General features: G+C 37.7%; 1 protein-coding gene across 10 annotated transcripts in view; it reads left to right on the top strand.

Moving 5' to 3' along the window:
* Positions 1-13,455, top strand: part of LOC146652529 (DNA (cytosine-5)-methyltransferase 3A-like) — a 98,623-nt gene that overhangs the window by 57,922 nt on the left and 27,246 nt on the right. For all 10 annotated transcript variants that reach the window (XM_085381940.1, XM_085381942.1, XM_085381943.1 and 7 more), the window contains one exon: positions 12,836-13,039. In XM_085381940.1, coding sequence (XP_085238066.1) covers positions 12,836-13,039 — 204 coding nt within the window. The remainder of the gene's footprint in view (positions 1-12,835; positions 13,040-13,455) is intronic.

Raw genomic sequence — 13,455 nt, forward strand, 5'->3', positions numbered from 1 at the left:
AACAAAAATACTTTGCTTTTTCCCTCTTGAGACCTTTCCAATTTTCTCGTGTGCCACCTATGTAATTATCTAAAGTTTGGAAGCCATTAATGCAAAGAGAACTAAGGTACACAAGTTAAATTCAAACAATTATTTTTCTTTTTTTTTTAGAAAAATCTTCTTTGACAATCTTGCCTCTGCTTGACAACCTCCTATGCCAACCTTTCTTGGTTATTGTTTGGACATCAACTGTCATCGCAGAAAACTTCATTTCTGCTTCAGAGATTTTGAAAACGACCACAAAGCTTGGACTCCTTTTCATAATGCTAGCTCTTTGTAGAGGTCTTGTACAACTGTAGTTCCCTGAGGGTGGAACAGTGTGTGGTACTTTGGAAACGAACACCAAAATATGACGCTGTAAAGTTTGGTGTATTTAGGTTGTGTCCAAAAAACAGCCAGATACTAATTTTGTTTTCTGTTTATTTGTGTCCTTGTATTTTGAAAAGTTTGAAAAGTTTAATCCAGTACTCTATTGGGAACACCACCAAATCATCAAAGTATTGTATGATATAATTAACATAATTTAGGTTGGAGTTTGATCGTATTCACTCAATGACATTAAGAAGACTATGTGAATGTTTCTAAGAAGAAAGAACTGGATTTAGGTGTTACACTCAAATTCTTATGTTTTTGAACAATAATAAAATTTTGCCTCAATTATTTCCTGTTTAGAAATTATATACTCCCCCATTTTCACAGGCTCAAACTGACAGAAAAGCAGTTTCATAGTCAGGTGAGATCTGCCAGGTAACAGTATCTCATCAATGGAGAGGATTGTATGGCTGTAAGCCTTTCCTGCTTTTCTTGTTGCTGGAACGACACTCAAATTAGGTTGAAATATGAAGCTCTTCATTCACAGCACACTAAAGGCTACCCAATCCAGAGGGGGTTTTTTTGGTAGAAGATTAACATTCCCAGTCACAAGGTCATTTGTCCATTAGTTCACATATTACCAAATATGTAAACAAATGGAAAATGTCAGCAAGTTACCAGGATTACCATCAGGCTTGGGTGTATTTTTAAACAGTTACCTTTTGTTGCTCGGTCATTTTCCAGTGGCCAAATGTCTACTTAATATTGGAAAACTATACCAGATCACCAAATTATTATACTACAGTCAGTCCGAACACTTTGTTATTGTCCTTAAACAGCAATCAGACACATGTTGTTTAGTCCATGTCATTAGGATTTCTCAGGAGAGCTTCCTGGAAAAAACACTGATTGCCTTTCTTTAACATGTCCCTCGGCCGCGATCAATGCTAATGAAAGAGCAGTGCTGCCTATTGACAACGTGGGAGGAGGGGTCTTAACTGCTCTTTTAATTGCACTGTGTGTGCATGCAGTGTTGAGCAATGTAAGGTTCGTCTGCAGGTCAGGGTCAGTCACGCTCTTAAAGTGGGTGTGGTTTAAGTAACGGCTCATTGGTTAGGTCATAGGGTGAGAGGTCAGAGGTTGAGGGGGTGGCACTGAGAGTGAAAACGTTGACCAGGCCAAGGGGTTTGTGAAAGTTCAAAGTCGTAACTTACGACATTAAAACCGCTGTCCTTGTGTCTTTCTGCCATCTCCTGCTGTTATTTGTCCTTCACATGACAATACACACATATCATTTTCTCGTGAAGATGTCTAGCAGACAGATATATACAAATATATATATATTTATAGCGTTTCAAACCAAAGGTATTACAGAATTTTCTTTAGTTTCAAGTAGATTCAGTCATTTCAGGTTATTTTCCTCCTTTAACAATGAAACAAAGAAACAAAGAAACGTTTCTTTGTTTTAAAACAAATTTTAACTTGTTATCATGATACCTTCTGGTTGAATCTGAGAAGTTCCTCTTTGACAGAAAGATTCACAGGAGTTGTTGATGTAAAAAAAAAAAAGTACACAGATTTGTGACCAAACATGCGGGTGAACCCAGAAAATCTTCTGCAGCCTAACATAGAGTAGAGGCTTGAATGAGCCCCAGCAAAGTGAAAGTCTTCCAGCTTAAATGCTGCCAACTGGCCTAATTACTGTGTGTTTTATAGGTTGGAAGGTCATTTCAAACCTCACAGTCATCACACTTTTATTGATTGCAGCATAAATTACTTGATGTTATATGTAGTAAAACAATATGTGAGAACTTAAACTTGCCCTCAGTCGTAATGTTGAGTCAGATTATTAAAAGAGCATTTGCTGCCTTTGAGTGAGCTGGCAGCTGTGTGGGCAGAAAACAAAAGACCTGTCCTTATGTGGCACCTGATTGTAATTGCTCCAGGTGATGTGAAGTATTTAAAGGCTGATGGGAAGCTCCATAGACAGAGTCTGTTGTTTCATGTATTTTCAAAGATTTCAGTGCATACGTTTCATTTAACTGGCCTTACTCCATTTAAACTGGTTCACAAACCAGGTTCCTCTCCTGCATAATATAGAAAAAAAATATAGTCATACTACAATGCATAAAAACAATCTATATAACAGCAAAAGAAATGCAGCAATGCAGTAAAAACAACATAAATGAAAAGAATTGGACTGCATATAATTTGAGTCCGTAGGTGGAACGTGTCCTTCAAAACATGTTTATATCCAACAAAGTCTCAAAGGAGTTCCTGAAATAATCATAACCTCCGTTCTATTGATCCATGTCTCTAGACACACATTTAAAATTTTTCCTGCACCCAATTTGTGTCCATTTACATAATGTTTTAAATTTTTAAAGGGGGGAAATTTTCTTACCAGACTGGCAGCAGCACTTTCTCCAACACCAGATACAGAAATTCTTACCTAATAACACAATATCTGCATTTATTTATTATATTTGTATTCCTAATATTAATATTTCTATTCAATATTCCTCCTTGATTTAAGTTTCTTCTTTTAGATTTTTACAAAAAATAAGGGATCTGTGCAAGAAAGCAGATAACAGGCATGTTAACCGGCACCATTGTATAGTACTTGTTGACAGAGTAAACTAACATATAAACTTTTGTGGCCACACTAAGCACAACTGTTTGTTGGCTTGTAGGAAGTAAGGCCTACTGGTTATCGTTGATTATTGTTAAAGATGATTTGGTTTACATATTTTAGAAACAGATGATGGTTTGGGTTAAAATACAACGGTTACCATTTGTTTTAAAGCTCTGTTTTCTTCGTTGCCATCATGATTTGAAGAGACAAAGCATGTGTTCTTTAAAATACATTTACTTCAAAGTCTTGCTTGCTAACACTAAAGAATGTGATAAATTGTGTCATATACATATGTTTAAACTGTGAAAAATGCTGTTGCTCTAATGATCTTAATTCAGTTTTTAGTGCATGCCCTATACTGCAAGTGTATTCTGTCCTATAAAGCCCACAAACAGCTGTGCTTACTCATAATTCATTGCTTAGTTAACATCTGTCTACGTATGTTTCTTTATTTGTAGCAGTCCTAGCTGTAAGACAAAGTAAAATATAAACATATATATACATATAATATAAATAAGGTAATATAGTAAAAAATAAATATCTAAGTATACAAGTATATGTGCACTATATTGGAATATATTTCAATGTATTGCTTATTGCGAAACTTAGTGTTGGCCATATGGAGTACACCAAATAACGGTCCAAATAGTAGTTTGTGCTGAAATAACTGCATGTAAAACCTTTTTGTGCTATAAATTCCCTGTAAAGCTACCAGTAATATTATCAGATTAATAATAATTTTTTGCCTTCACTGCATCCACAGTTTGAATAAAGGTGACAAATCCCTTTGTGTTTTTTTATGTAGTGCTGGTTGCATGAAGCTGACCCTGCAGGTTATTTCAGCCCAGAGCCCTGCGCTCACAGAAACCCAAGCAGGTGATGAATGCATATCTGCCTGTCACCAGTGAGTCATCCTCATCCATGAAAAAAACTTCCTGGTGGAGTGTTCAATCAGCTAAGGTTGCCAGGCAACAAACACAGTTTCATCCAGTAAGCAGGACTGGCTTTGGCCGAGTTCACTCAGCAGCACGAGCCAGCTCCAAGTCCTCTAATGAGATGATCCGGTCCAGATGCTACACGTAATGATTGAGTTTCTTTCACAGCAACAGCAAAAAGTTTAGATGAGCCCAGGTTGAGATCAAATTACAATTTAGAATTTAGAGAAGAAACAGGATGAACATTTTATATCACAGTTACAGTGCGCATGGCTGTCACAATCGTAAGGTGGTAATATTAAGAGGTTATCACCTCATAGTCAAAACTGCTCCTGTAAACAACACAGAAAACCTCCATTGAGATTCTGATACGCATGATGTAGAAGCTGGAGATTGCATTGGATTGTAATGTTTTGCTGTGCTGTGTCGTTAGTGATGATGAAATGTTTGTGATGATTTCTCTGAATATTTATTCTTAGCTTTAAGGTATAAATTCCATGAGAATGAACTGCAGCAAAACCCAGAGTTTCAGGACCTCTTTTCCTGAACTTTGGGTGGATGTCTTCCGTACAATCCTCAAACTCTGGACTATTACTGCTTCACAATGGGCATCTCCATGGTGAGGTTCACCAGGTGTCCTTCTGGTTCTGCAGAGCATCTCCACCCTCACTATAAGAGTTGCCCCTCTTAGAGGCAGCACTGAGCTTAATTTTCTGCCCCTGTCATGTGTGTGATTAGAATGAAGGATCGTTGGGATCCAGTCTTGGTTGTTCTTTATCTTGGAGTCTAGGATGATGTGAACAGTTCAGATTTTCAGTGTCTTACCTTTGTTTCTAAAAAAGTGTGGAATTGATACATGATCAGTCCTACCCCCTTACAGTCTTTTCTTCTTTGTGTTTTAAGATAAACTTCATTTATACCAAACCTTTAAACACAACATATAACAACAAAGCATAAAATAAGTAGAATAGCTCAATTAAAATGGTACAGTGTGGTAAAAACTACAGAACAGAAGGAGCTCACTTAATCAGAAAATAGGAAAAAGTAAATGAGCTCAATGACTAGAAAGCAAAATATAACAATATGGAGCTTACAATGATGTCCTGAGAATTTTAACTATAACATAATCATGACACTTCGGTTTAACATTTAACTAAAGTAACTTAACCTTGTAATTCTTTAGGAGCCTGCACAAATATTGTCGCATAATAAAACAGAAATTAAAGCAATATTTTCCACCTGGGATGTCGAGCTTTTTAGCCAGTCGCTTAAAGCCCTCCTGTACCACCACATAACCGCATGAGTAATAACCATCCAGCATTTGCTCTTCCTGCCACATAGAGTGCAACTAACAAATACTCCAGCGATGTTTGATTGAGTCATTTATTTACTTTTGTGTTACACGTCACCAGCTGTTAGTATCGCCTCTTTTGTAGACTTGGTGAAACAAGTTTGTTGTTTCCACCTTTAATGGTAACAGCTTTTAAGCATGTTTTTCCAATAATTTTGCTTAGAGGATAGAGGTGGTTGTCCTTTTTTAGGTACTCAGTGGTCATCAGCACGCTGCTCCTGCTCTTAGACATGTTTGGGCTTGTGTCGTTGTTGCTAGGCAACTTAAGCATTATTGTATAATTTATATCTCGACATGGCACTGTTCTATCATGTAAAACATTATACCCTTGTTATCACAGACAGTACAATATGACACAGCCCTATTCTACACCATATTTAAATCACAGCTATCCACACACAGTCCTCACACATTTCTTCTTATCGCTCAGATTAACCGAAAAGTCCTGAAGACAAGTACAGTCAGAGTGTGTGTATTCACGTGAGTGTGGCAACGTCTCTATGAAGCACATCAAACTACAGTCCCAGTGTTCCCTCTGGACCTTAATCAGCCCACCAATCTTATTGTCTAAATATTTCATGTTCAGTTCACTTATACCTCAGATATTTTTATATATAAACCTACGTTCTTCACGCAAAGCAATAACTTAGAGTAGATTTTATCTCAGCAGCTTAATCTTCAGCTGTGGGTTTAACAAACTCTCATTTGAGGTTAAAAACATGACAGCAGGTCATGACATGAAGTGAAGAACTAATTATTTAACACATTATCTGTGGCGCTTGTCAGTTATGTCGGTTGTTTTCATGAACAGTCTGATAGAGCGTGGCTGTGGATTACAGCATATTGTTTTCTTCTATACTTCCGTGAATGATGGTCCAGTGTATCCTCTGCCAAATGAGGTTATAAATGACGACCTGAAGCAGCTTTTTCAAAAGTATTTAGAGCTCTTATTATGCCTGACAAGCAGATACTTCAGGGTCTCTTCAATGACTTGGGAATCTTTCTAAACTAAGATATTAGACTGGAGCCCAGCTTTGTTTTTCCTGCCCTCTAGACTTGCTGCTTTTCTTTTTAACACTTTGGTTCTTCTGTACAGCACTTCGTGGCCTACTTCACTACTTTAAAACCAGCTCATTTAGCCACTTATTCACAATCACTTTCTGCGGGACACATAAAAGGGCCAAAATTCAAGATTGGTATATTTGCATATTTAATGTTGTAGAACAAAACAACATTTCTACAGCTGGTGTTAACAGCTGACCTTTTTTCAGGCATCAAGCCTAAAAACTTTTGAATTCCAAACCCGTAATTGGACTAATTCCTGCTGTATCTGCATAACATTTTAAGGTCTGACCCTGAAGCTCATTGTTACTGTGGCAAAATATTGTGGTGAATTACATTGCTAGGGTAAAATGACAAGAATGCCTAAACAAAGATGGAAGGAATGTAAATAAGGGCGACATGTGTGTATGTTAAAAATGTCAAACTACGGTTCATCCAGCATGCACACATACAGACTGCAGAAGGTATAGGAACTTATTTTATGGTCACAAAATACCAGCAGGGAGGCATCTGATCGGCTCCAGATTCGTTCTGCAGCCTGACAACGACACCAAACTCACAGCCAGAGTCATAAAGATCTATCTTCAGCCACACGAAGAACAACTCATCCTGCAACAGATGGTGTGGCCGCCACAGTCCAGCCACTCTGGTCTGGGATTACATCAGTGGATCTCAAACTGTGGGGCAGAAAACCAGGTGAAAATTATGGCAAGAAACTAGATCTAATATTTTTGTTAGGGAAAATAACCAAACAAGAATTAATTGATGAAAATTGTGTGAACTTGGCTTCTGAAGTGTGGCCTGTCTGAAGACATTAAGAGAACAAATCCATGAAACAACATCTGCCCATCAGAAAGTTCCCATATATAAGCAAAATCCTTGGAGTAAAGATTTGGGATCTGAAATCTAAGCAAAGGACTGTCAGCTTGTCCAGACTAACACAGTAATAACTGGTTAATGTGTACATATGTAATCTGTGCACCATTACACTGTTAAATAAAAATACACCAGACATTTGTGCAGTTTATCCAGAGGATTTTCTCAGTTTGTTCTGTGTTCGACAGAAAGATTAGAACACTTTCAAGAAAAGATCAGAGTGATGTGAGAAAATTATCACAAGGCTGAAACCTGTTTCTTCTTGGTTCTATAATTCTCGTAAAAATGACAAAACACAAAGAACATCAGGCTTTTAAATGCCAAAGGGCTCAATTCATATGAAATCAGTCGGTCTGCACTGGATACTACAGCCTAGATTATTTCCTTAGACAAAAATTTATATATATTGATGAAAGGGCCTGGGAAGCCTTTTTCTGAGATTGTAAAGAATTTGGATTATTATAGGAGGGTCAGTATGAACAGCTGTTTAATGTAAACCACAAAGTATTTAGTTAGTTATAGCTTCTAAACTCATAACAAAGCCAGCTGTGTTCACACCAAATATCCACTTGATTTAGTATTTTCAAGAGAGGTCAACTGCAAAATAAGTGTATTTTTTGTGTGTGCTTGCTTTACTTTTAGTGCACAAAACATTTGCACTAATAAAAAAATAAAAATAGCTGCCATTTAGCTGCAGGAAGGAAAAAAACAGTTTTTTTATTTAAGTCTCCCAGATGTTTTAGGGACCAGTGAAGACATATGGAGATTTCCTCACTTTCTTTGTGTATGTGAGTGAGCGAGTGTGTGTGTGGTTTGTCTATGATCCATGTAACAGGCTGATTAGGATTTTATGAGGTCAGAGGCCAACAGGAGTGAGAAAAAGTGACCTTCTCACCTCGGGGTCATACTCGGGAGAACACCGTCACAAACTGTCTCCTCCACGTGAATTTATGCCATCAGTAGCCCTCACCATTTTTCTCCTTTTCTTTTTTCTATTTAGCAGAATGCAGCCGGTTTCTACATCAGCTCCAGTAACAAACAAATGGTTCTCTTTAGTGTTAGAAAGATTTTAGATCAATAGGACCTCACCTGTAGGAGTGAGCACATGGTTAGTTTTTTTTTTTTTTTTTTTTTTTTTTTAAGCTGAGAGCTCAACTCAGGGCCACATTACTGTGTCATCTTTCAGCACCGAAGTTTGATTTTCTGCAGGTAGCTATTACTGATAATCACAGGTGGGCACTATGCTTACTCAAATCCCATCCTTATGTACAATTATGAGTTTTAGGTTGTAATGTTATGAAATGTGCAAAATTACCAGTTTCCATGAAATTTGAGGAGAGGTATAAAAAAAAGAACCTTTACTATTTTGGTGCCGACCTGGATTACTTTATTTAAAAATGGCCTTGGTGGAGGTCTGCGCTTTCTAAGTGCCCTTCTGATATTTACTTATTCTTACTTTTCACTAAAATTTGGAGGCCAGTGTGCTCCTGTTCAAACTTTTAAATAACAATGTCAGTATCTGTTCATGTAATCCAAAAGTTCAGGCATCAGACTGCTATAAACATTGAGTTTGTACTTTTTTTTTTAGTTCTTGGCTATATATGACATCAGAAATAGACAATAATGAACTGAGGGGCTTCCTTAAGGTTCAGTTGGAAAAATAAAACTGGATTACGTTGTTTTATGAATCATGCAAAGCTACTTAAGTGGAGTACAAGAATAAAAATATGTAGCTATGTCCACTTTAAAGTGTCTCCTTGCTGTATCTCTTTCCATCTCTTTGCTTTTATTTCACATGTTTGTCCTCTGGGGTCTCCATTTTCTAATATCTAACCCTTTAATCTCTAAGGGGAGTGGAGATAAAAACATCTTGCATTGGAGGATGACATGACGGGCAACATCAAGGCCCAGTAGACGATGAATAAAGAACTTGATGATGCAAAGCTAGTCCAGTCTAAGCGTGGAGTGTTTAGAAATTATAAAGATGATTGTAGCCACTGTGACGTCAAACTTTTCCTGTTAAGTCCAGAGATGAGTATGTCAGCCACCACAAAATGCTTTGAAAAAGGAAGGGATGGATTGAACTAGAAATCGAGCAACGCTCCACTCTCATACAGTAGCAAATTGTCAATCAAAGGGTAAACCAGACCCTGATTTATCTTTCTTTTAAACTCTAATGGGTGCTGTTTACAAAATTAAAATCAGGTTTTATTCAGTAACACAGGAAACTAGTGACTGAGACCATAAAGTCATCAGGAAAGGTTTTATTAAGGTCATAAATAAAGGGAGCTGAGGGCTGATTTGACATAGACCTCAAGTCTTTTTGCAACCACAGGCATTGATCGGAGCCTAAAGGCCAGTCTGAGTGAATTCAAATGTTTGTTTTTTCCAAGGATTTTATACACAAAGCTGATCATTGGCTTCTAAAATATTAAAGTACAGCTCAAACTCCTTAACCCACTCTCTATTAAACTAATAATGAAACTCATTCACATTTGGGGGGGTTGGTGTACTTTTGTACTTTAGGGAAAGTATGAATACAAGACTTGTAATTTTAATCGTGTATTTTTATAGTATGATGTTGTAATTGGTCACAACTGCTGTACAATGAAGTCAACTCTAAGTTGAAAATCTGAGCTCTGTGTCTTCCTGACTTCCACTCAAAGAGCTGCGCATTCTGTCTGTGCTGTATTCTCCAGTTTTATGATATAATCCTATTTACTCTCTCGCTCTTTGTTTTCTCTTCCTCTCTTTCTCTCTCTCCTTCCTAAGTTGAACCCACTGAACTCCCTCTTTCCCCACTCACTTCCTGTTTAGAGGAACAATTAAAGGATTGTTCCTGCAGCTCGAGGCAGCAGGGCCCTGATCTAGAGCAGCCGCCACTTTAGCTAGAAAGAACCACAAAAAGCATCAGTTATGAGACCTCCTCGAAGGACAGTGTTTGGCTACGGACCAGCAGAAATAAAACAAAGTTTATCATAGATGGGGAAACACACATGAGGAGGAGACGATGTCCTCGACAGGCGCGGGCATGCCAGACATGATCAATGACAGTAATATGCAGGGAAGATTTTAACGTACATAATAGCTGATGAAGTTGCCAGTCAGCTGTCATCTTTTTAACTATCTTCAAAAGTTTCTAGAGTCACTTTTTTCTTTTGAGTTTGGGTGTTATTGTTTAAATTCTTAAACCTGTGCTATTCATGTCACAGTGTAGCTGTGTGGAGAGTTGAATAGGAACAAAAAAAAACCCTCACCAATCAACAGTTAACCAAACTGAATGAACACAGGATACGAGGAAAAGGGCACCAGGACACAAGGAGGAAGTAAACTGATAGTTTCATATACTCTAAGCAGACAACATGACAGAAGACAGAACAGAGTAAGCACTATATATACACACTGAGGACTGATAGGGAACTGAATCCTGACACTGCTGGATGTAATTGACAAAGGCGAGAGAAAAGCAGGAAGAAAAGTTAGAGTAAGACACTGCAGAAGACTAGCCTTCACAGTAAAACGTGACATGACCAAATGACACATGCTAAACATGAAGACAGAGACAGAGGAAAAGGTGGACAACAAGCAAATACAAGAACCATAAAATACAAACTTAAATATAGTCAATGAAAATCCCAACCCTGGGATGATGACAATCAGAGCAACACTGTTGTTGTTATCCAAATTTAAAAAAAAAATAGTAAAAAATAAATACAGGTAATAATAGTCAGTCATTTCTTTTATTCTGAATTGTATGTGTACAGTAATTAAATAATATTTTGAGTTTAGCTCGTATTAGTTATCTATAGTTATCTTGATTGGAATCTCTTATTCACTATATCAGAACTCAAAGCTACGTAGGTCTATATCTATTTATGTGTGTTTATTATTTACCTACTTTTACAATGTTTAAAATTTCAAATAACCTGACATTATTCACATCATTCATATTCATTTTTCACTCAGGACAAATAGAGTAAAAAAGAAGACTGATGCTTCCACCTGCCTAATTTATGGCCCTCTTGTGAGACCCAGGTGGGTTCCAATGTGGCTTGCAGCTGTGCGAAAATTGTAGGCAGGTTAAAGCAACTTAAAAAGTTAAATTTACCACACCAGTATGTGGAGGGACATTTGCTGAGCCCCTGGCTGATTTGGCCCAGCTCTGAGATCTGCTGACTTCTTGATTTGTGGTAGAAAGTTGAAATAGCAAAACATTTGTTTAAATGCTGCTTCAGTATTCAGTAGTACATTTTTTGCTTGTTCACTTGCCAAAGAAACCATTGAGCCAGGGACCTTTTGTTTGCATTTTTTTCTCATTCTTCTCATATTTCTACTCGCAGTAAAATAGCAAGAGCAAAATGGCAAACCCACACAACCTATTGTAAACGTGAAGTCTTATTTGATGAAACATTTGAATGAGTAATCTATTATCTAATGATATCAGTACTGGTGGAGGAGGATATGCGTACATGTGGGAGGTTTGCCCAAAGGAAAATCTGATAAAAAGTCGGACATAAATCGTGAGTCTGGTGTTGGAAATTTTGACACGGAGCAGAAATTAGTAATAGGAATTTTAATTTGTTCTTACACTCACATAAGGTCCAAAATTGGAACATTTTTACAGTTATTTTTCCAGGGCCTAATAAATATTAACTTGAGCTGAAAAACAATTTGTTGTCAATGTGTCCACTTGTTAATTTCTAATGTTTTTAACTTGATTAAAACTTCCAATTACTTCAAATACAACATTTTATACATTTTCCTTCTTGTAAGATAATGCTGACATTACCTCATAGCTTTGCCAAACCATCCTTTGACAAAGAGCCTTGGTGAGGTAGAAAATTAAAAGATTTTGGGCATAGATTTAGTTTGAATATGAGGTGACACCTTTAACACCAGACCGGATCTCCTAGCCAGGAAATTTTGAGCATCAGAGACTTTAATGACTTTTAGCGCACCAGTTTCTGCATTAGTTTTTAGTAGAAAAGTCAAAAGCAGGCTCCACAGTTTGACGTGTACTGGAATATAACACACTAAAGCCTTCAGTCAGTCTGTATCACTTCCAAATGTTAATTAACCTCAGATTTTCAAGACAAGTATAGATATGATTTAATCTACTGTTCTCCTCCGTGTGAGTCAGAGTGGGACAAGTCAGTTCAGTTCCCTCTGACTGATATCAGGCTGCTTTGTTTAAAACTTTCCACACAATTATAAAAAAAACCCTCATATATTCATCTTTTCGTGATGTTTAGGAACCATGCATATAAGTGACTAGGCAACTTTTCTGAAGAGTATCTAGAAAATTAACATTTCAAAACTAAAATAAATTGCTTGTTTTTGCAACAGTTGGAGAAAAAAACATATTATCTGACCACCTTCTCTTGTTTCAATCATGTTTATCAACCTGCCAGCATGTACTGGCATCTACCAGAGGAGAAATCTGTGTTTTTATTATCTCATAATTGATATTTTGGGAACATGCTTCTTTTGTGTTTTTATTAAAGCGTTAAAGGCATTTGTGTTTAATTCTTGTGGGAAGGACTTTTCCCCTGTGTCATCCTGTGAACTCAACACCTGTGCATCAAACAACGTTGATGGAATAAAAGTATCCTTCCTCTCTCGCAGGCAGAGCGACGGGCCTACCGGGAGGCAGAGATAAACATGATGGATGACCTCTCAGAAGCTGACTTTCAGAAAGAGGAGGAGCCCGCCAGCCCTGCCCCTCCCCCTTCACAACAACACACAGACCCTGCCTCTCCGACGGTCGCTGTGACACCCGAGCCGGTCGCCAGGGGAGAACAGGCCACGCCCAGTGAGATTGAATACCAGGTGAGAGATTCTGGCTGTCATTTTTGGTCCAACCCCATACATCCTCCGGGCTCGAGGCTCAGATTCACGCTCGCTGAACCAACTTGTATTTCTTACTTCAGACTTCACCAGATGCACTGCAGTGTATTTTAGAAAAGCCCAAAAGGTGGATCTAATAATACTCTGTTGCAGACCAGACACCACTAGTGTGTCACTCCTTTTATGCTTCTTTGAGGTCCAGATGAAGGGTGCATGCAGAGTTGGTCCATTGTAATAAAAAGCCTTGTGCTTGTTTGATGACAGTGAACACTAGCAGCCTTTTGGGCATAAAACTATAACATGCTTATTACTGAGCACTTAAAGAACCTTTACTACATTCAACCATGTACTAAAGATGCTTTCACCCAGTCACACTCATTCCTACAGCTTTTTTTCTA

Source organism: Rhamphochromis longiceps, linkage group LG15, assembly GCF_057381845.1.
Source record: "Rhamphochromis longiceps isolate RC_006_pf linkage group LG15, R_longiceps_female_GT1.1, whole genome shotgun sequence".
NCBI lineage: Eukaryota > Metazoa > Chordata > Actinopteri > Cichliformes > Cichlidae > Rhamphochromis > Rhamphochromis longiceps.